Here is a 27,028-nt window from a genome sequence, read left to right on the forward strand (position 1 = left end):
ACTTTCTTTATTCACCCCTTGCACTTGTGCACACTGAGCACACTGTCAGAGGTTGCCATCTGGGTGGGATGGCCACCAGGCTCTAGAGGGGCATCTTGTTAACTGCTTTTCAAGCTCTCCTAAAAAGTCTTACAGTTACGCTGAATCCAAGCGTCCCATCTTCTTTAACCAGTTCCACAAAGTAGATTTCACCAGCACTGATTTCCGGAGGTGATGGAGGACAAGAAGAACCAGCACCCTGCCATAAACAAACAAACAAAAATAAAGAGGGGATGAAGGCAGATGTCACCTCTTAGCTCTCACCTGCTCTCAGGAGCATTATTGCACCTCAGAAAGAGCATGAACTTTGGGCTGGGTCAGTAGGGGATGTATTTCTAGCTTTATCATGCCTTCTCCATGTGACCTCAGACAAGGCAGGAGGAAGATAAGGGAGCGACGGACTGGACTGATGCCACTTCTAGGCAGAGAATGCTTGGGTCACTGTTCATGTTCTGCTGTCCTTCTGCCTAGAAGATAGGGTCTTTTGTCCTATCTGTCCCCTTTACTTAGTGCTTTCTAATCACCATGCATGTCAGAAAATTCTAATAACGCACAGGAAAATAAACAAGCTGGAGGAAGCTGAACAACGAAGCCTCGATTCTTCCAGAGACCTTACACACCCCATGGTTGGCAAGGTGTTTTGTCTAAATTTTAAAATTCAAGGAGCAAAACAACTGCTGAGGGTGAGACCTGAAGTGAGAATGTAAAGTCCACCATACCACAGAGGATCGTCTGGCCACAAAGTTGGCCACAAGACCCAGAAGAGCCTGCACCATCTGGGTTGGGTCCTACAGCCTGCACCATGGTCAGCGTGACCTTAGAGCTCCCTTGCTCCCCTTAACTGCCCCCAACCCCAGGAAATCAACTCTCAGGTTTGCCGCCAAAGAAGCCGCAGCCTGAAGGCCTCTGTGCCCTGCTTCCTGACAGAGAGGACCTCCCAGAGGAAGGCCTGGGGTGAAGGTTTCAGCTCTAGAGGCCAATCCCTTGCATTCCAATCCCAGCTCTGTCACCTGCTCCCTGAGAGAGCTTGGGTGTGCTCCTTTGCTCTCTCTGTCTCAGGTACCCCACCTATAAAAGGGGTTGATAATAGGAATGGTCTCATTGGGTTACCATGGAGCTTCCATAAGCTAATACATATAAAGTGCTCGGGACACTGCCTGGTACACAAATAAGCACTAAATTAATGGCAGCTACTACCATTATTCCTCTACCGGCCTCCCGCATACAGTTCCTCATGGGATGTGCTATCCAGGTGAGCACCATGGCCAATTAGGAAGGCACTGTCATTCACGGAGTCCTATTTCATGCCAGATCCTTGTGGCAGGGGTCAAGACACACTACCCCAAAATAGGGCACCTTGGCACATTGGAGGAATTGGAGAAACAGCACATGCAGGAAGGGTTCTCTGACCTTTCCCTGCTCTTCTCTTCTGAAGCAGGCCCTAAAACCTAGGAAGGATTTTCTAACCTTCCCCTGATGCAAGGCAGAAGACCCTCAAGTGAGAACGCCCTCCCTATATCCGGGAAAACGGAGCATCTTGTCTGGGAAGACACAGGGACTGAGAGAGGAATCTGAACAAGCAGGCCTTCACTGAGTTCCTCCCAGCTTACACACTCCTGCTTTTTGTCTTATCTCATTTTTCCATGACTCTCCATTCTTCATGAAACATACTCAGGGAGAACTGTTTCTTCAGGTCATTTCCATATGAAGGCTCACATGTCACATAAAACTTACAGTAAATACTTGTGGATACTTTTCTCTCATTAATCTGTCTTTAGTTACAGGGGCCCCAGCTGATTAAGCTAAGATGAGTAGAAGAAAGAGACGGGCGTTCTCCCCGACGCTGGGCATAGTACCTTAGCTTCCACAGCTGTGGACAGGCATCATTATCTCTGTCATAAAAAGAGAAATGAGGTTGAAAGAGGTACAATAACCTGCCTGTTTCAACCAGCAAGTTGTCCCAGCGAGAATGAGAAGGGCCACTCAGCCTGAGTAAGGGAAGAGAGGTTGTGGAAAGCTTGTTTTCAAAGGTCTTGGCAGCCTTTGGAGAAACCAGTAATATCAGTTCAGCACCTGGGGCTGGAAACACTAGCTGCTGTGACCAACCCTGAGGCTGAAGGGTGAGAGAAGGGAGTGGTTGATGGACCCTGATAGAGCTGTGCTCTTTGTAGAGGGACACAGCCAACCTGTGTCAGCACAGGGAGAGAGTGGGATGAAGGGTATGAGCTGCAGCTGAGACCCCAGCACTGCCACCCTGTCCTCACTCATCCCACAACTGCAGCCTCCTCCCGAGGCTTCTGCTGGGCAGAACCAAGCCGAACACAGCAAGCTGACTCAGTCCATGAGCACCAGCTGTGCAGGGCCCAGAGTGAAATGGAGAAGCTGGGGCATGGGTCTGGAGGGGCCTAAGGAGACAACGCCACTCGGAGTCCAAAGAGACGTCAGAGGGTGGCAGAGCTGGGACTGAAGCACACAGCCCCCCATACACCTACTCCAGATCCCATCTTCTTCCTCCATGGGGTATGGTCAAGACCAAAGCCACTGAGTTCCCAGCTTGAGGACCAATTCAAGGACAACAATAGGAGGTGCCAGATTGCCCACGCCTTGCCGTTGGCAGCAATTTCCTCATGTTGCCATTATCATAACAATTATAATTAGTGACTAAGGACTCCAGAGGCACCCACACTGAGCCTGCGCCCAGACAATGACTGGGAACTCTGCCTTTTTCTATGCATTTTTCTCAACAACCATGCCATGCAGGCATTTGCTCCTGTTTGCAGATGAGGAAGCTGTGGCTCAAAGGGGCTAAGTAACTTCCATCCACCTGACATGGAAAACAGAGAGCAGGGAAGGCCTAGGTGCCAGGCTGTTGGGCTCCACAGCCTGTTCTTGTTCCTCCAGATCTAGAAAGTTAACCAAGGGATGATTACCTTTAACGGCAGAAAGGAAAGCTGATGTCTCAGCCTGGGCACTAAGCTCTTCACCCCAGCCATGTCTAGTTCTTCAATATTTCTGTCCTGGTCTTGTGTGTATGACAACAAACTTCCCTGGTACCCGAAGTTCAGGATGTCTGTAGAGGAGACCCCAGAATTGGCTGTGCTATTCTTTTCTTCATCTGGGTTATTTCCACAAACACCTATAAAAGCAAGCCAAGAAAAAGTCAACAGCTTAAAAAGGCTGGCTTCTCAGTGGCATCTCTATGTGGGCACAGCGTTTTCATTCAATGACAGAGGGATCTTTTATAGCTGCTCAGGAACAATGTGAATTTAGCTCCTCCTGAAAGATGTTGCATTTAGATTAGAGAAAGGGAAGATTATATATGTGATTTAGAAACCTAGATAGAGCTTAAGTGACCCAACTATGAATGCGTAGGCTCAAAAGAAGTTCATAAGGCCAGCTCTCCCTTATTAAGCTCTAGCCATGTGATAGGCACCTTAGATATACATACATATAGGAAGATATGGACATCTTCCCATCTTCTCAGCAGACCACCATGAAGGTGTAATCCCTGTTCAAACATAAGAAAACAGAGTCAAAACTATTAAGTATCTTGCCCCAAATCCTACAGCCAGTATGTGGGCACTTAAACCCAGCCTCTCCTGGACACCCCACTGAGCATATCTGCAACCACCATGTGATCCAAAAACCAACATATCAGGTCCTTTTGGGAGGCTTGGTAATAACCAGACTGCAGGCCCCTCTGAGTGAAGGCTAGGCCACTGATTCCTGCTTACCACATGTCTGACTTGTGACCTGGCACCGAACAAAGAAAAGAATATGAGGTTGTGAATCAGTAGAGAAACCTTGGGCAAGGTACTTAACATATCTGAACCTAAATTTTCCTGTATCTAAAGTGGAGATAATATCAATATCCATAATATTGTAGAGTTGATGAGGCTTAGAGATTATACATACAGAAAAGATTTTACATATGTAAAGATAAAAATATACATGTACATATGAAAGAATATATATTTCCTCATATATACATACATATGGCTCTCTCTCTCACACACACACACACACACAGCGTAGTACATGGTAGAGTCTCAATAAATGTATCTACGGTTAATATGTTATTATTAGCTACTCAACAAATACATGTGGGAGGAATGAATAATAGTCAGATTTTCTTTAGACCTGGATACAAGTTGATTTACTACTTTTGATACAGACTCATTAACACTCAGGGAAGTGCCCAAACTCACATGCTGAATGAATTCAATTTGAATAAATTTGATTTAATGAATTTGACTTGAAGTTATTCAAATCTAAAGGTATCCAGCAGGGAGTGGCTGGGCCACTGTTTCGTAATGCTGCATTTCTGGCCATTTCATTCACAGATTCTGTCATCGTTGTCCTTCTGGCAGTATCATAAGCATCGGCTCATTATCTTCCACATCCTCCATGAGAAGTGAGGATGGGACTTACGATTGAATTGAAAAGTCAAGCCATGCTGCAACTGGTGTCCTGCCTAGTAGACATATGAGCTGGGAGACCTTCTTTGGTAACTAAAACTCAATTTATTGTAGCTCATGACAGAGGCTCATGATGGACATTTTATCTGTCTGATCCCAATCTCCAATCTAGCCCAGGTGCCTTAACAGCAGCCTAACCAGATAGAAGAAAGTCACAGTGGTCAAGTCTCTGCCACGGAGACAGAGCCAGCATCACCAAGGAAACGTTTTCCTCTGGCAGTGGCCCAGCTGTATGAGGAAACCCCACCATGATGAAGGCAGCATTGTCAAAAGGTAGCTGGGGCACCACAGTGAAAGGACATTTTATTCCCAGCCATTGTGGGAAACTCATTGTCTGGAATTCTAATGTGAGGTTGTGGTTTGAGAATAGCAGACCTCGAGTACCGCTTTTTGACAACCTCCATCACAGCAGGCCATCCTTGGACTATGCTGAATTGTGATTCGGTCACCTGCATTGTGTTTCCTGATGACACATGGGATGGTTTGATTGCTCCTGTCAGTGGAGGATGTGGAAGAAAACACAGGGATTGCTGAACCACTGCAGAAAGGAGAGCAGTGGTGCTGGGAAATCCGACAGAGACAATAAGCCTGAGACTGGCATTGGGGACATGCTGAGGCCAGCCCCTGGGAGGCTTCAACCCTGGGATGAAGGGTGTGGGGCTGAGACCCCAGCACGGCCACCTTCCACCATCCATAGCTTCTGGACAGGGGAGCTGCATGGCACTGTGTACATATACAAGAGTGAGAGAGTGTGCATAGTGTCCAGAAGGCAAGGCAAATGTAGTGCCTGCATTTAGGACCTAGAAAATGCAGGCTGGTGTGACAGGAAGTCCTCCTGTATACAAAGGAAAACTGTACGACACCCCTGAAGTGTGAAGAAGCAATCGTGAGCCTGAATTTGCAAGCAGTCTGCTGGTAGTTTACAGGATCACCCAACCAAAAGCAGCAGTGGTCTCAGGAAACTAGTGAGAAGGGATGTTAGCCTCCTCCCATTACTTCCTCCAGGCTCCTCAAGCTTGCTCCCAACAAAAACAATAGTATTTTCCTTTGATATAGGCAGTTGTTGCTCTCTCATTCTTATCTAAAGGATGAAGAAAAACATCATTAAAAAGTACTTTACTCTTTAGGTTGATCATGAACATGCACATCAAGTAAGAAGAGCGAGCTTGCCATGAAAATTCAGCTTTAAGAACAGGCCAGGTGCAGTGGCTCATGCCTGTAATCCCAGCACTTTGAGAGGCAGAGGCGGGCAGATCACCTGAGGTCAGGAGTTCAAGACCAGCCTGACCAACATGGAGAAACCCCATCTCTACTAAAAATACAAAATATGCCGGGCGTGGTGGTGCATGCCTATAATCTCAGCTACTTGGGAGACTGAGGCAGGAGAATTGCTTGAACCCAGGAGGTGGAGGTTGCAGTGAGTGGAGATCACACCATTGCACTCCAGCCTGGGCAACAAGAGTGAACCTCTATCTCAAAAAAAAAAAAAGAAAAGAAAAGAAAAATTCCCATTATCCTCAGCAAACTAACACAGGAACAGAAAACCAAATACCAGGCCAGGCATGGTCGCTCACGCCTGTAATCCCAGCACTTTGGGAGGCTGAGGCGGGCAGATCACTTGAGTTCAGGAGTTCGAGGCCAGTCTGGCCAACATAGTGAAACCCCATCTGTACTAAAAAATACAAAAATTAGCTGGGTGTGGTGGCGCATGCCTATAATCCCAGCTACTCAGGAGGCTGAGGCAGGAGAATTGCTTGAACCCAGGAGGTGGAGGCTACAGAGATCATGCCATTGCACTCCAGCCTGGGCGAGAGAGTGAGACCCCATCTCAAAAAAAAAAAAAAGGAAAATCAAATACCATATGTTCTCACTTATAAGTGGGAGCTGAATAATGAGAACCCATGGTCACAAATAGGGGAACAACAGACACCAGGGCCTACTTGAGGGAGGAGGGTGGGAGGAGAGAGAAGGTCAGGAAAAATAACTATTGGGCACTCTGCTGAGCACCTGGGTGATGAAATGGTCTGTACATCAATCCCTGTGACACGAGTTTGCCTGTAATAACAAACCTACACATGTAGCCCTGAACCCAAAACAAAAGGTTAACAAAGAACAGTTCCTGTCTCCTCCCCAGCAGATTGCTATACCTAAACCCAAACTACAGAAATCCTGGAGCAGTCACTATCAACAAGGACTTTGGGTGGCAATAAAAAGGTCCTCCCTGCCATGCAAGGAGAGTTGACAGAAAAAAAAGACTGGTTGTATCCAGCCATGTCTAACAAATAATTAGAGTAGGTTACTCCCTTTCAGCAACACAAGCAGTGGTAACGCCCATCCTGCCCTTGAAATTGCAAAGCTTATTAATTTGTGCCACTACACTGCTTCTTTGCAAGCCAATACCATGAGGAAAGCAATACAGAAGACCTACGTGGACTCCAAGGTCTAGTACCTCATAGTAATCATGTACTCCTGAAAACAGGGAAGGCTCTTCAGCTACCAAGAGCAGGTTAAAACATACCTTTTGACTGAGAAATAATTAACTCTATGTTGTCAGGGGAATTCTGGATCATCCTAACAGCCATGTTGAATGTGAAGCCCTCCAGACTGATGTGATTCAGGGCTAGTATCTGCCCTCCTGGAAAAATAATACATCTAAATAATCCTTCCAAGGAAATAAAAAAGAGTGATTTCTTAAAACAGCATCTCTAGTGATTTAAAAACATGTACCTGGTTTGATCATTTTTGCTTTTTCTGCTGGTCCTCCAGGTATAATAGAAGATATAAAAATGCCAGGGTCAGATTGGCCTGCATACTCTCCCTCATTAATGACAAAACCTGTAATCCAAGATGACAGTCCATGATAAGATGATACTTAGTGATTTTGCTGTTCAGAGAGGTTAGGTCATTTCCCTGATATCACACAGCTACCAAGTGGCATTAGCTAATAGTTACAGTCAGGTCTTCTGATCCTCAAATAGAAGATCCTTTCTACTCTGCCATGATACTTGGAGAAAGGTGGATTGTTCCCCATTAGTAAGCACAGCTAAAGCTAGGAGCACAAACCACCAATAGGCACTGGATTTTGCTTCAGTAGATAATGAGACATAGGAAAGAAATGATTTTTAATCAAGTACCTTGTTTCCATATCTTGTTTCTTATACAGTTTTTAGGGTCTTAGAAAGTGGTTACTAGTAAGAGGTGAGATAAATTGACTCTTCTTCCCCATGGCTGACTAGAGAAAGGTTGCTACATGGTATCAGGGGAAAAACATCTTTTTCTGCATTGTACTTAGATACACTGCAAAAATGTATCAGGCCTAAAAGAAAAACTTTGAAACAAAAGTCCCATTGCTCTTTAGGAACAATTAAAGGGAGAAAAAAGCGGAAGTGATTATTAGAAAAGGCAAACTGGGAGAGGAGGGATGGGTAGTAGACAAGTTGAAAGGGAAAACAGCACCCACCTCCCCACTTTGCCCAGTGGTAGAGACTGGGCCTCACCTGCAGGGAACCCTCTTACCAAAACCACGATGTGGGTCGCGTTTCAGTGTCACACGCACGATTTCTCGGCCTGGTTCAGCTGTAAAGCTCTTCCTCCTATTATTCTGTGACCCTAGAGGTAGAATCAGAGCACCACACTGTGCTTTTCCCCAAAATTATTTGGGAGCTAATACAAAAGGAGTAAACAGCATTTCACACACACACGTGCATGCACATTCACATGCACACATTCCTGAAAACAAAAGTAGCTCATATTTTATCTACCAGCAGTGCTGGGAATGGACGCCTGAACGAACACACACTGGCATAAGCCTCTCTGGAGTGTCACTCAGTGTTGCTCAAGTTCCAGCTTAAAGAGCAGGGGCAAGAACAGTATGGGTTATGGTGCATGTTTTCTGTATGACTTATTGTAGCTATCTTGTTCTGCATTGGTTTTGGGACAAGACAGATGATGAGCAGAGATGTATTAATACTAGCTGAGAGTGAAAACAAAAACAAAAGCTAAAACAGAGATGAGACAGCAAAACCTTCCCGTCCCAGGCCTCAAATAACCAGGGGTGACAAGGTGCCAGCAGCCCAGCCTGGGTGACCTGTGGTCTTCCCCTGACTTGGATCATGGAGGAGCCCCAGACAGAGCCCTGAAGCTGTTCCTGGAGAGCTGGAGTCCTGGGGTGGGGCACTTCAGTGTGTGCCACAGCGTACTTGGGAAAATCCCCAAACAGTGACCCACCACTGCAATCCTTCCTCGTCTCTCCCTCCCCCAGGGACCTTGGCAGAAATTGGCAGACGGTTACTGGTAAAGGTTGCCTGGCAGTTTTCCTGATTGATATGGTTTGGCTATGTCCCCACCCAAATCTCAGCTTGAATTGTATCTCCCAGAATTCCCGCATGTCGTGGGAGGGACCCAGGGGGAAGTAATTGAATCACGGAGGCTGGTCTCCCCATGCCATTCTCATGATAATGAATAAGTCTCACAAGATCTGATGGGTTTATCAGGGGTTTTCACTTTTGTTTCTTCCTCATTTTTCTCTTGCTGCCATCATGTAAGAAGTGCCTTTTACCTCCCACCATGACTCTGAGGTCTCTCCAGCCGTGTGGAACTGTAAGTCCAATTAAACCTCTTTTCCTTCCCAGTCTTGGGTATGTCTTTATCAGCAGCATGAAAACAGACTAATACACTGATCCAATCCCCAGGTTTAATGCTTACAGAGTAGAGATATTTTTCCAAGTGTCGGATCTCTTTGTCCTTACATTCAATGGGGAACTGGCCAGGAGGATGCATGGCAGAAGGGACTGCCGTCTACTCTGTGTGTGTTTTCTGGTGAATACTAGGAAACATTGGTGTTCTGGCCTGCATAAAGAAGCATATCCACAGTGAATGGTGCCTTTTTCTGAGCACACCCTCCATAGGAGGTATTATTCCTTCTGGACGAGAGTGTCGGGATTGTCTTCGCCAGAGCTAACACACTTCAGATCCACATACCCAGCCAAAGCTAAGTGTCTCTTCCCAACCACAGGTAGTTTAAAAAGAAAACAATTCAAAAAACAAAAAGATTACAAACATTGTGTGGGAAGCAAAATGAAGTGGTGGTAAAAGACTCAAAGCAAGCTTCCTGCGTAAGGGTTCCTCTACCCGAGACCTGGCCATGGCCTGGCCCATACCTGCATGCACGCTCTGAACAGGTGGCCCAGAGACAGAGTCCCAGGTCATTGGCTTCTGGATCACACAGGCACTCTTCAGCTGCTCCCGGCCAGTGCAGGGGCTGCCGGGAAAAAACAATGAGGTTAGATAAGGTGGCCCACGGGGAAGGACAGTGAGGTTAGATAAGGTGGCTCAAGGAGGAAGCAATTTCTTGGCATTTCTGAGTACAGATGGTGGCCCAGGGAGGGCAGCCTTGTGTCCAGTCATCCAGCAGCTCCTCAAAGGGACCCCATCAAGGGTTGATCTAGTTATTAGGAGGGCACTGGGAAAAATGGCTCTAGGGTCTTCATGTCTCAGAGGGGACACTGAGGTCACTCGGCTTCATATGAGCTTCCTACTATGTGCAAGATATGTGGCCCTGCAAACCTCCATTTATTCAACCATAAAATAAGAATAATATTCCTACTTTCCAGGCTTCTAACGGAAGTGAAATGAGATAGTAAGCATCAAACACCAGTCCTCTTAGTGGATACTGATGTTTTGTCATTTTCTCCTGTTTTCAGCTGAAGGCCTTCAGCCAGGCCAGGCACCCTCCACACCCCACCTACCATGTGACTGAGGGCTGCACAGGGTCACTGACCTGCTTGATCATTGTACATGCTTGCGTTGGGTGCCGCCTGATCATACCATGCTGTGAACAAGAAGCATTCATGCAGGCATTCAGTTGGCCCTGATGGAATGTGCCACATGCTAGTAAATAATGTACTAGAGCCTAGCAGAATAACGAGTCAAGGGAGATGTTGCCCCAGCCCTGGGGTCAGTTCTGCACAGAGATAAGCTACATTCAGAGGTGAGCAATGTCTAGAGTGAGAGGGAACAATTGATGTAAAGCCGTGTGTCTCAGAGCCCTGGAAAAAGCCAGCTCTGGGCCTCCTGGGTGGCCAAACATCTGAGCAGATTCAGCTTCCCTGGTTACCCAGATTGACCCCCACCCCTCAGAGCCCCATAGCCATCTCACAGCTTCAAGCATCTGGGCTATAGCAGGGGACGCTGGCATGGACAGTTTCCCGTGGACCCTCCCCCTGTACCCTTGGAGCTGTGACACCAGAGCTCTCTGCAGGGAGCTTGGTACTGTGCAAACAGGCTGCAGCTGGAAAGGGAAGAACAGGGCTGGTGGGGGGAGGAGAAGTCCAGCCTCACAGCGAGGTGCAGCACAGAGTAGCTTTGGAGGCTGGCGACGGATGAGGCCTCACTCTGACTTGGCTTGTGTTTGTGCTTCCCTTGCAGCACGATAGACCCACAGTGACAGAACCCCAGGTGTCACGCCTGGGCTCCAAAGCACTGAGGGTCAAGGGTGGGTCAGGCATGGGCCCTGTCCTCTGGGAGTCTCCAGCCTGCTGTGGGATGCAGAGGGGATGACTTCATGCCTCCTAGAGCCAACCAGGGAGCTCAGGGAGAGGCAGTGACAGGGTGTTCGTGTGCTCAATGGATGGAGAAATCCCCACAGTCTGGGAGAAGCCGAGAGAGGCGATGAGGCTGAGGGAGCCTTCAGGTGGCCTTTAGGGAAAAGGAAGAGCTTTTCTGGGCCTGGGTTTTTATGACCCATGTGATCTGGGTCACACATGCAACCCTCTACTGCTTAAAAGCCAGTCACTGCCAGCCACAAAAGGATGAAATGTGAATGATTCCACTCATCTGAGGAGCCTGGAGCAGTCACATTCACAGACCAGAAGGAGCGCGGCAGCGGCCAGGGGCTGAGGTGGGTGGAATGGGAGTTGTGTCGAATGGGTGCAGTTTCAATTTGGGAAGACTGACAAAACTCTGGGGATGGACTTCGGTGATGGTAGCACAACATCGTGAGTGGACTGCATGCTACTGAACTGACAAATGGTTAGGATGGTAGGTGTTATATTATGTGTATTTTTTACCACAATTTAAAAACATTTTAAATGCAAACTTAAAAAAAACTAATTTACTGAAAGCTTCCTCTGCCAGCCTCAGAGCTAAGGATACACAGGGCACAATGCTGTTCTTGAGAAGTTCCATGTTTAACAGCACAGACACAAGCGTGTGGGTGTCAGGGTGGACAGGACAGAGGGTACTGCCCTAACTGGAGCCAGGGATGTGGAGGAGGCACACCTTTGCCTGGGCTTCAGAAAAGCAGTGATGTGAAGTCAGAGGCCACCTCCCAGAAGTGGGAGGACAGGCAGGAGCTGTACCTCAGGGCAGGCAGCCACTGGCACCTCTGTTCCAAGAGCTGCTGTGTAAACAACTGCTCAGGAATGCCACTGGCGATGGGGTCCTGCCTCCACGTGTCAGCCTTCCCTCCTGTGTTCACATGCCCAGGCTCAGGCCAGCAGCATGGCCCGCACCTTTCTACACAGACCCCATGTGGGCCTCCTATCCGCTGGCCTGTGAGCTCATGAGGTGGGGACCACATCTGCCCTGCTCACCACCGAGTCCTCCACACCTGACCCAGGGCTGGCACACAGTAGGTGCTCAATCCATTTTTCTAGTAAGACTAAGGAAGCCCTTGCCCATGGTGTTCCTCCTCTTCCTCTCACGGTGCCCAGATCCTACTCATCAGTCAAGACCTGATGTCACATCCCCCAAGCAGCCCTCCCTGGTGCCCTTGCTTGGAAATTGCTGCACTGTTCATGGAGCCTAACGCTGTGTTTGAGACCAGCATCAAGGCAGTCACCACAGACCCAGCCCATACTCAGCTTTTATAACATGACTTAATTCCCACAGCCACCCAGTGGGGAGGGATGACTATTACTACCACTGGACGAATGAGGAAACTGAGGTCTGGGGTGTTGAATAACTTCCTTGAGGTCACACAGCACTAGACTGCGGAGCAGGTGTTGGCGAAGGACTTCCATGATGCAGGGCTTGATCCAGAACCCTGTCAGAAGGGGCCCTCGGTAGAGTGGCCTCTGTACCATGACAGAAACGCTAAACATCTCATCTGCATCACTGTCATGGCCTTTGGCCCACCTCAGACTTTGACTGCAGTGGTGAGGGGCAGTTCCATGAGAGCTCAGGCTCAGCTGAGCTGACAGCATCCTGGCTCAGGTGTGGCCCTCTTTCTGCTCTAGAGATTCTTGTCCATCCTGGGGGCCGTCTCCTCCACCCCCACTATTCCCACCTTACCCAAAAGCACGGGAGAGTCCAGGTCTCCCATCCTTCGACCAAAGGGAAGTAGGAGCCAGTATACGGTGTTTGCCTCCTGTCCTGCAGTTCTACGAGGCCTCTGCACACCTCCGTGGAGCTGAGCCCTGGTTGCCCTCAACAGCTACCTGGTGACCCCCACTCCTGTGACCACACTTTGCCTGCTTCCTCAACTCACTCTCTTGCTCACTCCTTCTTGGCATCAGCTCCACAAAAACATACCCACACCCAAACCGGTGTCTCAAGCTGTGCTTCTTGGGGGTGGGGTTGGGGGAATCTTCCAAGAATTCAAAAGCCTAGTAATTAGGTTTCCCTTTTCACCCACGGGTTACCAGTAACTTCTGATGTGAGTTATTAAGGATCATGAAAATTTAGCATTTGTAAACCAAGATTAGAGTTATACCGAATTGTATGGAGGGCACCAATTCAGCTTTCTATCAAGAAGGCCAGCTACCATGCAACACTGAAAAGCCCCTACTGTGCATGACCACTGGCCAGTTGCTGGAAGGGCCACCATTCTCAGGAAGGATGCTTTGCGGGCAACACATCCTCAAGATGGCCTTGAGTCAGTCATGGCTTCTTCTGCCTTTTAAACAATGAAGTGCTATAAGGTACCATCAGTTTGGGTGACAGATGAAAGATGTCCACAAGGTCTTGGACACTCCTACATCAAGAACTGGAGCCTATTTCTGCTCCCTTTGAATCTGTGCTGACCTGTGACTATTTTAACCAACATTATGGCAGCAGTGACACCAGGCTAGCCTCAGGCCTACACTTAAAGAGAACTGGCAGCTTCTTTTTGGGATCTTGGAGTCCTCCTGCCATGCAGAATCTTGCTGGAGACCCCACAGGGAGAGGAGTTGAGGCTACTCACGGAGAGAGAGGGGCTCTGTGAGCACTGCCTCTCAACCATCCAAGGAACCAGCCTGTGAACAAAGTCATCTTGCATCCTCTAGACTACTCCAACATCTGCTGGACCCCAGTCAACAGCACATGAAGTCCAGAAGAATCCCTCAACTAAGTCCTGCCTAAAATTCTAATCCAGTTCATTATGAAATTTCTAATCCAGTCGTTTGTTACACAGCAATAGATGCTCGAAACCGTTTTGCTTTACCACTGTTGATTTAGTTTGTGATGCACAGCAATGTATATTTGCATCCACAGAATTGGGGACAATCATTTTCTAAGAATTACTTTAAGATGATAGTCATGGATATAGATATAGGTATAGATATAGATACACACATAGACTTTCAGTTCAAATGAATCATCCATACCTTCTTGCTGAAGTAGCTGAAAAACTCATCCCAAAAAAACAGATCCTGCAGCAACCTTCATTGGTCATATGTTGCCTGGGAATCTGTGCTATTTCTATAAATTGCAGTGTAAATGTAATTCAAGTCCTAAGCTATTTTTAAATTTATGAATCATTGTTTTGTCATGTGAAGTTGCATTTATAAGCCCATTATTTTTACATACAAATTTAAATGATAAGCAACTCATCAATAGGAAAGGTAGCGTGGTGTAGAGGTTAGGAGTTGGACTCTAAGGCCAGCTGCATGTGTTCAAATCCTAACCCCTGGGTTTTCTCTCTGTGATGTGATGAGGACAACAGAAACACTTAACGGAGTCATAAAACTTAAATTAGTTGATGTGTACACATGCTCAGAACAGCACCTGGCTGATAATAAGGCCAAATAGGCTTATTGCAACTTGTTTATGTGTCCTCTCCAATTTCGTATTATCATGTAGTTCTTTCTTCACCAAAAGACGGGAGCATCATAGAAGGAGGAATGAGATGTTTGTCCTAGAGTGTTTAACATAGACTTAGCCCATAGCTGGCCTTCTGTAAATCTCTGTGGAATTGATTGACTGTTACCCAATAAATATATACTTTTCTTAGACATGTAACATCCTTTAAACAATTTCTTGGCTGGGCGTGGTGGCTCATGCCTGTAATCCCAGCACTTGGGGAGGCTGAAGAGGGTAGATCACCTGACGTCTGGAGTTCGAGACCAGCTTGACCAACATGGAGAATCCCCGTCTCCACTAAAAATACAAAAATTGGCCAGGTGTGGCAGTGCATGCCTGTAATCCCAGCTACTCGGGAGGCTGAGGCAGGAGAATCGCTTGGACTCGGAAGGCTGAGGCTGTGGTGAGCCGAGATCACGCCACTGCACTCCAGCCTGGGCAACAAGAATGAAACTCTATCTCAAAAAAAAAAAAAAAAAATCTTCAATATAGATCACTGCAGAGCATCAAGCACATGGTGGTTTGGGCCCAGAGAACAAATGTGTCACACCCACCTGCGCCTGATGCCTTCTGCTCCAGCCTCCTTGCTGCCGTCCACGTTGAAGTTATCCAGTGATGTACTCAACATGCCTCCTACAGCGTCCTGAAGCCTGGATGCAAACAACTCGTTTTCTGAGCATGACAATCTCTGAATCCAAATAAGAGGCTTAGACTGGACCTGGTGTGCAGGACTCAAATTGGCCGTTTGCACAAACTTATCATGGTCTGAATTTGGGGAGAAAAAGATAGACATACACACACACAAGAATGATGCTGGATCCATTGCTGTGGTGGTTGTAACATATCACTGGGCCCCCGCTCTCCTCCTCCTTTCTTTTTCTGGTGCTATTTTGTCTCCTGCGATTATCCCTGGGAATGCAAGTTCTCCTAATTAGCACTTGCTAATGAAAGAAACCTCAGAAACAGAAGAAGGAAGAGACAAGATGCTCTCTCTCCCCCCTGCGACTGACAGGACGCAGAGCCAAGGAGCCTGTTTAAATAGGTGCTAACCCTAGAGCATTTGCGGGTGTGTCGGGCTCTGGCAGAGCCTCCCGCGAAATCAGCTGCCCCATCCCTTTCTGCTTTCTGCTTTTACAGATCTGTCCTCCCAAACATTCTTATAACAAATGTTCCTCCAAATCCCCTGGGATCCCAAGATTAGGCTCTGCTCTGTGGAGTATAACCTTTAATCTCTACACAGCTTAGTTTGCCCTGGTAATCATATTTAATACAAGGTCCTATTTCCTGAAATATAATATGAGATGTGTTGGGTCCCCTCAGCTTTGACACTTGCCTTTCTCTTTTCATGCAGAAATGTTTAATAAGTAACTTTGATGAAATCTTGAACTTAAGACCATGGATGTGATTAACTCCCCACTTCCCTATTCACATTGTTCATAAAAAAATGTGGGATTTGAAAAATAGAGCTTTTAAGTTAATGAGGCTTTACATAAAGCCAAGTTAGTATTTTAAGAAAGGAAAATGATGACTACATTCTGACCATCTGTGCCTTGCTAAAACCAAGAAGGAAAGAATGGTCAGACACATGGTAGTGGTACGGCTCCTGGTTTCTCTGTGTGTGTATGTGTGTGTGCACATGCACTTCTAGAGCCTGGTGAAGTGCCTCCATTTCAAGGATATCCATGGGCATATAGTTCTTCAAACAGACTCCCCTCTCTTCCCTACAATGGTGTCTGGTTCCTTGCCAAGGCTGTGCTCACTGAAAAAGCCAGCATTAAAAAAAAAACTTTTTGAGAATTTTCTGCGTGCATGAGGCATTATGGTAACATCACTCACATACAGTAGGCAGAAAGCAATGAAGGAATATAAATAAATTAAACGTGACCTGCAGCTTTTGCACAAATTGCATAGTATCTTACTCCAGAGCTTGGGCTTGCTCAAAAGAGCAACAAGAGCAGTAATGTCAACACCAACTACTAATATTTGCTGAATGCTTACTATGTGCCAGGCATCGGGGGAAGCACATTATCTGCACTGTCTCATTTAATCCTCACAATAACCCTGTAGGGTAGATATTATTATACACAATTTGTAGATCATGGAACTTGGGGCTAAGAGACTGTTAATAATTCGCTCATGGTCCCAAAGCCAGTAAGCAGTAGGGCAGACTCACACTCAAACCTGCAGACTCCACAGTCCACGCTGGAAAATGGGAATGCTGAGGACACAAAGACAATGACAACAACAGGGGAGATTGATCTGAGACACGCCCAGCCTTCTGTTCACCAGGGCCCAAAGGGACAGTCACCTTAGACTTAATCATGATGGATATTATCCTCATGATAATATGATGATACCCATATTATCATCATAATACCCACAGGGGGATATTCAAGGAAGAGAATGAAGGCAAGGTCTCAACTCAGAGAGGTTTAGCGGGTTTGAAGCAAGACTGTTCAGAGACTGTGATTACAGGAAGGAGCCATCCCTTAGAGGCAGGGGACTCACAGAAGTCAGCAGAGGAGAGAGAGCTCAAGGGCCTGTGAGATGCTGGAGAGTGCCTGGAGCCTGAGGAGGAAGCTCAGTTCGCGGGAGAGGGGCCGCTTAGTGAGGTCAGGAAATGAGACCCCGGGTGTCAAGCACTCAGCATCAGGGACTCAGCCTACAGCTGTGGGCTGGCAGGGCTGCCGGTGAGTGCCAGTGTCATCGCTAGGCCTCAGCTTCATGGGGCTAACTGAGTGGACAAACAGTGGAGGGGGGATTTGTTGGAAGGTGGTAGAGCCAAAAGCAGACAACCTTTCAAGAACAGAAGGAAGCATTGCCATGAATGTCCCAAAGCCACTAGAGAGCCGAGGACAGTGGACAGTTTCTATTCCCTGCTGTGGGTGACTCGTAGCATAATTGTGGCACTAGGGAAATAAGGCTGAATCCATCTGGATGTCAAGGGCAAAGTCCAAGTCAGTGACAGTGTCGCAAGGGCACAGGATATACTCAGAGCCAAGGGCCACGAGGAGAAGACACCCAGGACAAGATTCTGGGCAGCCCACTGCAAATCTGCAGTCTTGCAGCCTTCTTGGGGAATGGCCAAGACCATTCCTGCAGCCCCCGGGCCACCTGTGAGAAGAGCTGAGCAAAGGCCCATGGGCCCCACTCTGCAGGGCTGACAGATCCTGCCTATTTAGTCCTGAAATTATGCATTTGTAAAAGCTCAGTGATCTACCTTTTCTCCCCACAGAACCAAATATAACCATAAAGTAATATGCTTATTGAGACAATTTACAGAAGAGTGACTAAGAAGCACTTGGAAAGTGCTCAACTGCTCAAAAATCAAAGGACTGCAAAATAAAGCCACAGTGAGAAATCACTTTTAGCTATCAAATGAACAAAGATAAACACGATGATATCTATTCCAGCAAGGATGCAACAAAACAGGCAAGACAATACTGGGCTTGAGAATGGCACTCGGGAAAACAGCAATAGTCTTAAAAATGCCCATCGCTGGTGCCCAGCAATTACACTTCTGAGATCTAACTAAAAGAAATGATATAAAATACAGAAAAATATTTATTCCAATGATATTTATCATATTATTTGTAATACTTAAAAACAAAAAGTGAACTAAATATCAAAAATGGGAAGGGTTCAGTAAATGATTGTAATTCCACCCAAACCGTCCATTTGTTCATCAAAAACATGTATTAACTGCTTCCCATTTGACACACCACACCTCTGTTCTGTGCTGGAGCTGCTCTTGTGGAACTCCCAGTCCACTGCTGACTACAGGCAGACATATCCACAAATAAAAGTGGCAAAATAATACAGGTGAGAAGACAGAGGTCTGCACAGCAGAGGGAGTGGTACATCCACCTAGGAAGAGCCACCTGGGGGCAGTCAATCAGGAAAGCCTTCAAGGAGGAGGTTACCGGACTTATCTTGGTGGTCTGAGCCAGGAGAGGGTTGGGAACGTGCTGTAGGCAGAGCGTATGCTGGACACAAAGGCCCTGGAAGCTGAGTCATCCTGGTGTGCTGAACAGCCTGCAAGCTGGCATGAAAAACAGCCAGAGACCAGAGAGGAGGAGTCAGGGCAAAGAATACAGCAGGACTGGGGGCAGAGTGGGAAGTGTCTGGCATGCCATTCTAGAAGAAGTTTGAGCTTGTCCCTGCAGACAGCAGAGAGCCATTAACAAGTTTTCAGTATGGAAGAAAATGATCGGATTGGTCCTTTTGAAATGTCACTCTGAAGGCTGAGAAGGACAATTATCAGGGACATGAGTACCAGCAGCGAGTCCATTATGTGATGTGCCTCCATTTCAAGGATATGACATGTGTTGGGTTCCCCCAGCTTTGACGTTGCTCTCTCTCTGTTTTTGGTGACAAGTGGGGTGGGAAGAGAGGGTGCAGGCCCAGACACTCCCAGTTTCCTGCAGGGAGGCTGGGTGGATCCATTTGAACAAGACAAATATCATGGCAAAGAGAGGTGTGTGAGAGGAAGAGATCAATTACGGATGCCCTGAGCTTGAGGGATGTATGGGACCATCAGCTGGAGGAGGCCAGTTCTCAGCTGCATGTAATCACTGAAAAGGGTGTCTGCAGAGAGAGTTTCTAAAATGAAGAAATATTTTAAAAAGCAAGGCAACTTTGTCTAAACTCATCCTTTCAACGCAAATAAATGTTAGATTCCTAAAAACTCCTAAGACGGTAGAATGTGCAGTTTGAGAAAACAGCCTGTTACAACCAAATAGGCCTGAAAGGACTAATTTTACAAGTGAGCTCATGAAATCTTTATAAATATTTTACAGTCACTGAAATCAGGCAATAAAAGCAATATCAATGGTGTTTCACACAGTGTTCTCAGCAATAGCAGGTTAGTCAGGTATAATTAATTTACATTTGTCACCTCCAGCTCCCTGGAAATATCCTGGAACCACCAGCCTGTGGTTTCAATGCAATGTTTATATGTTCATCTCGTTCTGCTGCAAATAACAAAATAAGCTACCATAATTTTCTGCGTTTGGTTCTGCATCTGCAAGTTCAGCAATTTTGTTTCCCAGTTGACCCCAACTCCTGGGCCAGCCCCAGGGCCCAATGACACAGCTCCCACATGAATTGGCTGGCACTGAACAAAACCTCCGTGAGCAGGAGCCACCATTACTACTCTCGCACTGAGCACAGAACACCAGACATTGAACTGGAAATGTTACACGCACGCACCTTCCCGCTCGAGCACAACACAAACCAACAGGACGGTCTGTATGAGCCAACGAGGACACTCCAGCTCCGAAAGGGGAAGTGAGCTGCCCAAAGTCACACAGCTAGAAAGTGGCACTCCCCTCAGTCTACCGGACTCCACAGGCCACATTCCAAATCAGTGTTTCTGAAGCTTATATGTACATTCAAATCACTTGGGTTCTTTTTAAAAGGCAGATTCAGATTCTGAAGGTCTGGAGTGGGGCTTGCAATTCTGTTTCCTTTGCAAGCTCCCAGATGACATGCATGCTGCAGCTCCAGAAACCATGCTCTGAACATGAAGGGTGTAAACCACTGTATTATATTGTTCCCTTTTGTAACCAAAGAAGAACTAATGCTTAGAGATTGACAGTAGCTGTGGTAAAGCCAGTGTGCAAAACCAAGTCTCTCTAGCACTGAATTCTATGCTCTGGCTGGTTATAAAAGGCCGTAGTACAGACGCCGGGCCCCAACAGCCACAGGTTCAAACCTTGACTAGGCCCTCCACTAAGCAGCCAGCACATTACTTAACTTTTCCAAGCTTCAGTTTGCTCCTCCCCATAATGCTGGTATATGCCTCCTGGGGCTGCTTGACCAGGACAGTTTGAGAAAACAATAAATTATGAACATAAGGGAGGTAATTAGTGTAAGTACTTAGCATAACATCAGAAAAGTTAGTAATAACAATAGTAAATAGCTCCATAGCACTTCGTAAATGCTCAGTAAATATTAATTTGTCTTATGTGATATGTGCCCCATTTTAACCAATAGTCTCACTCTTAGTTATAACAATAATACATGTTCATTGTTGTAAGTTTAATAAATATCGAAAAAGTATTGCAGAGAGAACAGTCACGCCTGCATGCCTAACTCCCAAAGGTAATAACAAGTAACATTTTGGTGCAGTTCATTTCTGTATTCTTTCTTATCTTAAAATACATTAATATTAACCAAATTAGTGTGGTGTGTCTATCTATAACTATGCTATTCAATACAGTAGGCACATGTGATTGTTTAAATTTAAATATAAATGGACGAAAATTAAATAACATTGAAAATTTAATCCCTCAGTTCTTGTTGCCACCTTTGAAGTGTTCAATAGTGTGAACAAATGTGAACTTAAAAGGGCCAGTCCCTCAAGATGGATTCTGAGCAGCTAACTGGGCCCAAATTTAAAATAGATTGCTTTGGCTATTCAGGCTCTTTTTAGATCCCATACGTATTTTAGAATAGTTTTTTCTAATTCTGTGAAGAATGACATTGGTAGTTTGATAGGAATAGCACTGAATCTGTAAATTGCTTTGGGCAGTATGGCTATTTTTACAATATTGATTCTTCCAATCCATAAGCATAGAATGTTTTTCCATTTATTTGTGTCATCTCTTATTTCTTTCAGCAGTGTTTTGTAGTTCTCCTTGTGGAGATTGTTCAACCTTCCTGGTTAGCTGTATTCCCGGGTATTGCATTTTCTTTGTGGCTATTGTTTAAGTGGGATTGTGTTCTTGATTTCACTCTCAGCCTGAGATGTTGTTGGTATATAGAGATGCTACCGATTTTTGTACAATTGATTTTGTATCCAGCAACATGGATCAAGCTGAAAGCCAAATTCCTAAGGAAATTAATGCAGGAACAGAAAATCAAATACCACATGTTCTTCCTTATAAGCAGGAGCTAAGCATTGATCAGACATAGACATAAATATGGGAACATAAATATGGGAACATAGACACTGTGGACTACTAGAGGGTGGAGGAAGGTGAGGTGGGTTAGAAAACTACCTATCAGCTTCTATGCTCACTACCAGGGTGACTGGATCCATACTCCAAACCTCTCAGCATCACATAATATTCCCATGTAACAAATCTGCACAAGTACCCCCTGCATCTAAAATAAAAGTTGAAATTTTTCTGAAAAAAAATGAGTTCAGGCAAAAAAAAAATCCTACCATACTAGGTACCTTAAATTTTTAAGATATGGTCCTGGTAAAACAAGGGTATTTATATTTTTTGAATTTAGAAGCACAGTAAGCAAAAGATCTGCTAAGCAACCAAAAGTAGGAGAATGTGATGAGTTACATTTCTCACTGTAATTGCTAAGCAGCATCAAATAGCTTCCTGATTGGTACAAGTGCTTCCAGGGCTATTTAATAGGACATTCCTTGTCATTCTTGTTGGTAGGTAATTTTCAACTGCTCTGCATTCAGGTCACCGTGCTGTTCACCTGATCTCTAGATTATGTGTACTGCAGAAACATTTTAGTGTTTTTCCTTGCAAGGATTGCAATCTAAACACAAGTTACAAACTCTGCCTCTTCAGTAATCTGGTCCTGCTATGAATTTAATACCAAACTCTCAATTAAGGGTGATACAGTAGATGGCTACAGCCATTATGGCAAGGACCATGGTGTATCATTACACTACTTCCTCTTCCTGGGCACACAGGAACTCCTCCCTTTCCAACCCCTCTTGTAGTTGTCATGGGGGCCGTGTGACTATGTTCTGTTAATGAAATGCAGATGGAAGGAATATGAGTCACTTTGGGGTCTGTCTCTTAAAACATCTTGTGCAATTTTACACCTCTCTCCTTTCTGGAGTAATTGTTCTAGATAATGGAGCTCTCTGTGGAAGCAGCCAAGACCCCAAGTCACTGGAGGAGAGCTGCAAAATAGCCAGACTGAGAAGCACCTGAGAAGCAAACTTTTGCTGTATTAAGCCATTGAAATTTCAATGTTTATTTGTTACCTTTTGTCCAAAATTGTCTTATGTTTCATAAGTAAATAAAAACTAAAAGCTAAAAAATATAAATAAATAAGTAAAACAGAGCCAAGCAGCCATTTGCTGATTAGAGGTCACACAGGTACTCTGAGTTCCCTGAATACCCACTCTTCTGTTTAACATTGGGACTTTCAGAGCTCACCTGAACCAACCAATCAGAGCTCACCTGCTTCCTCAAATCAGGGCTCAGCTGCATCAGCTAGTCAGAACTGCACCACATCAACCAATCTGAACTAAGCAAGTTTGAATCCTTCATTTGCATAAATGAACCTGATTGGGAACCTAGGTGGGAACTTTCTCTATAAAAGCCAAACCCTCTCTTTGTTCTCTAGAACACACCTTTGTTTTATACCAAGGTTGTGCCTTCTGCATTTGCAGACTGTAACGGGAATAAAGTCTTTTTCCTTTGAATTCCTTTTCCAAAAACTTTTGTTAATGATAGGTCTGCATTGCTAGTGACTCCCACACTGAACAATGCAGATATTTCCATCATTGAAGAAAGTGTCATTGGACGGTGCTAGCTAGACACAGTCTTATAACTTCCTTTTTCCTCACTTAGCACCATATCATGTAGTTTCACATATCATCAGTGTCCAAAAACTGATTTTACTGTCTGACTTATATAGATGTTCTTGGTTTATTTATCTGGTCTTCTATGTTTGGATACTTAGATTGCTTTCAGATGGTCACTGTCATAAACGACACCCTAGTAGATGTCCAAAGGCAGCAACTTTTGGGTATGTCTATATTGATTATCTTAGGATAAATATCTAGCTACAAGTAAAATTATGGGGCCAACAGGACATGCACTTTTTAAGGCTTTTGATATATATTTCCAATTGCACTCTGAAAAGATCATATCAATTTACCCTCCCAGTGTTACTTATTTTAGTACTTGCCAACATGAGAAAATAAAACTATATTTCATTTTTATTGTATTTCTGTCATTATTAGAGAGATTTACAACTCTATTAGAGGTACCCAGATCAATTGTTTCTATTTACACAAATTATTTTATGAAATAACAAACTGTCACAGTGTATATGGGGAATATAGCTTCTACTCACCAAATAAAACATGGGAAGGCTGCCCAGAACCCATCTGTGCATTAAACCCATGCTGGGCTGAGCAGAGATCCAGTAAGTATTTACTGGTCTTGGCTGAATCCGTGACAAACGTGTGCTTCTTCCCAGTGACACTGCTTGTGATGGTGAACTTTTTTTGCTGAAGGAAGCAAACACAGGCTTTAAATACACTGATCATCCACAACTCTCCACTGATGCACAACTGCAAGAAAATGCTCTGTCCCTCAGTTCCACATCCTGTAGCAGGCATCCACGGGTGCATGGCAGATGCTGTCTGACTATGGCCTGATATTCTTCTTGGCATAAAGAAAATCCCTCTTTTTAGTCTTTTCTTCATTCATCAATCAAATTGTTTATCAAACAATTACTATTTTCCAAGGAGCATGCTGGGTGAAGAGAATATGAAGTGGGTAAGGTACACTGACCTCAGCAAGGACGGAACCTAACCCTCTGTGTGCATTATGAAAAGCCACTAAGTATTCCCATTGCTTTTATTGTACAAACTCCAAGAAGTTGTAGACAAAATCTCAACTAGTCAGGTTATGAAAAAGATAAAAACACCTGTGTGTTATAATATTTCTGGCTATAACGTGGCAGATTCTGCTCTAAATGCTTTATGAGTATGAATTTATTTTGTCTTCACAACTACAGAATAAGAGAGAGTCTATCACTTTTTTTATTCTGCAGATGAAAAATAAAAAAGCAAGAGTCCTCAAAATGCCACAGGAATTGAGGTCACACCACAGATAAATGCTTCCCCACATTATACCTTCAAGGCCCACAAACAAAGGGATAGTATTTGTCCAGCTCACTGGGCTAAACTGGGGAAGATGACCTATATGAGCCTACCTGTATAGAGCCTTATGAAAAACACACAAATTTTTACAATATATTATTCTGATAATAACAATAAAATATAAATATAGGTGATATTAAATATTAATTCAGATAAAACTTCCAAATAAAGTCTTCATTCTGGGTATTCTATCTATTTCAATAAGAACTTTCAGCTTGCTCCTATAAAGATAACTTTATAGAAACAGGGCTTATGCTTGAAAGGGCTCCCAGAAACCCCTGATCCTCTTTAAGGCTAATCTCTTTTAATTCCTGATAGTCACCATTTCCAAGAAATTCCATTCATGCATGTCAGATATCAACAAAAGGCAGATAAATATTCATTGCTTTTTCTCTGAGAAACTCCTTTTTACCATTAACTTAATTTTAGATAAGTTGTTCATTCTCTATATATTCTACTTTTACTGACAAGTATAGTGCTAAGCCTCCTTGTGCTAATAGGAATGGATTCTGAATCCAATTGAACTGTACTATAACTAGTATTTCTTTAAATAATGTGTTGTCTCAAGCATTCATAAATGCTGCTCCACTACTCATAATAATTCTTCTTTAGTACTCAACAGATCATTTTATCCATACTTTTTCAAAGTTGAATATTTGCTTGAAATCCAAACACTTTGTCAGTACACACTGATAGTCTTTCATGCAATCCTGATAGTTTTATAGTAAGTTTATCCAGATATTAAGCAATTTTTATATGAACAAGTCACTCTTCTTTTGAGACAGGGTCTCGCTCTGTCACCCAGTCTGGAGTGCAGCGACACAATCATAACTCACTGATACCTTAAAGTGCTGGGTTCAAGCAATCCTCCCACCTCAGCCTCCCAAGTAGCTGGGATCACAGGCAGGCACCACCACATCCAGCTAATTTTTGTATTTTTTAAGTAGAGACAGGGGTATCGCTATGTTGCCCAGGCTGGTCTCGAACTCCTAGGCTTAAGTGATCCTCCTCAGTCTCTCAAAGTGCTGGAATTACAGGGGTGAGCCACTGTGCCTTGCAAGAATAAATCACTTTTTAAAATGTAATAACTATTTTTTAACAAATCTGAGAAGGGAGAATCATTCACACACACACATACAAACAAACACACACACCAAAGTTTCTTTCAGCTTGTAAACTCTCAGCAAAACTCTGCTTTCAGATGCCAGTGCTCCAAGGTATCAAACACCAGGGTGGAATGTTGATCCTATTTCTTGACATAAAGGTGAAAACAGTCTTGACTGTAGTGGTTTGGATTTTATTTCCACTTATCACCATTTTGATAACATCATATAATGGAAAATTCTTATCCGCAAACTTTCGCATAGGCAAGCTGCTGCTCTGATGATGTATACGATGATGTATAACTCTAATCTCTGAGTTTTCAGCACCAGCATGAAATCCCTTCTTTACACTTCTGTGGTTGCAGTATAAACATATTAGGTTGATGCAAAAGTAATTGCGGTTTTCGCCATTAAAAGTAATGGCGAAGGCCGGGCGCGGTGGCTCAAGCCTGTAATCCCAGCACTTTGGGAGGCCGAGACAGGCGGATCACGAGGTCAGGAGATCCAGACCATCCTGGCTAACACGGTGAAACCCCGTCTCTACTAAAAAATACAAAAAACTAGCCGGGCGAGGTGGTGGGCGCCTGTAGTCCCAGCTCCTCCAGAGGCTGAGGCAGGAGAATAGCATAAACCCGGGAGGCAGAGCTTGCAGTGAGCTGAGATCCGGCCACTGCACTCTAGTCCGGGCGACAGAGCGAGACTCCGTCTCAAAAAAAAAAAAAAAAAAAAAAGTAATTGCGAAAACCGCAATTACTCTTGCACGCACCTAATTCATAGCAGATGCTTCTGTAACATGCTGGTTTCAAAGCATCAGTTTACCATTTTGAATATTTTTCATCCCTAGGAGTTTTTTTTTTTTATTATTATACTTTAAGTTCTAGGGTACATGTGCATAACGTGCAGGTTTGTTACATATGTATACTTGTGCCATGTTGGTGTGCAGCATCCATCAACTCGTCAGCACCCATCAATTCGTCATTTATATCAGGTATAACTCCCAATGCAATCCCTCCCCTCTCCCCCCCATGATAGGCCCCGATGTGTGATGTTCCCCTTCCCAAGTCCAAGTGATGTCATTGTTCAGTTCCCACCTATGAGTGAGAACATGCGGTGTTTGGTTTTCTCTTCTTGTGATAGTTTGCTAAGAATGATGGTTTCCAGCTGCATCCATGTCCCTACAAAGGATGCAAACTCATCCTTTTTTATGGCTGCATAATATTCCATGGTGTATATGTGCCACATTTTCTTAATCCAGTCTGTCACAGATGGACATTTGGGTTGATTCCAAGTCTTTGCTATTGTGAATAGTGCCGCAATAAACACTTGTGTGCATGTGTCTTTATAGCAGCATGATTTATAATCCTTTGGGTATATACCCAGTAGTGGGATGGCTGGGTCATATGGTACATCTAGATCTAGATCCTTGAGGAATCGCCATACTGTTTTCCATAATGGTTGAACTAGTT

The 27,028-nt window shown here is 44.8% G+C and overlaps 1 protein-coding gene across 2 annotated transcripts in view; it reads right to left on the reverse strand.

The window, feature by feature from the left end:
* Window positions 1–27,028, reverse strand: part of FRMPD2 (FERM and PDZ domain containing 2) — a 127,839-nt gene that overhangs the window by 21,463 nt on the left and 79,348 nt on the right. For both annotated transcript variants that reach the window (XM_023230174.2, XM_023230175.2), the window contains 8 exons: window positions 23,646–23,802; window positions 15,134–15,344; window positions 9,677–9,777; window positions 8,034–8,126; window positions 7,245–7,352; window positions 7,036–7,152; window positions 2,970–3,175; window positions 134–238 (listed from right to left, as the gene is read on the reverse strand). In XM_023230174.2, coding sequence (XP_023085942.2) covers window positions 134–238; window positions 2,970–3,175; window positions 7,036–7,152; window positions 7,245–7,352; window positions 8,034–8,126; window positions 9,677–9,777; window positions 15,134–15,344; window positions 23,646–23,802 — 1,098 coding nt within the window. The remainder of the gene's footprint in view (window positions 1–133; window positions 239–2,969; window positions 3,176–7,035; window positions 7,153–7,244; window positions 7,353–8,033; window positions 8,127–9,676; window positions 9,778–15,133; window positions 15,345–23,645; window positions 23,803–27,028) is intronic.

Source organism: Piliocolobus tephrosceles, chromosome 9 (assembly GCF_002776525.5).
Source record: "Piliocolobus tephrosceles isolate RC106 chromosome 9, ASM277652v3, whole genome shotgun sequence".
NCBI lineage: Eukaryota > Metazoa > Chordata > Mammalia > Primates > Cercopithecidae > Piliocolobus > Piliocolobus tephrosceles.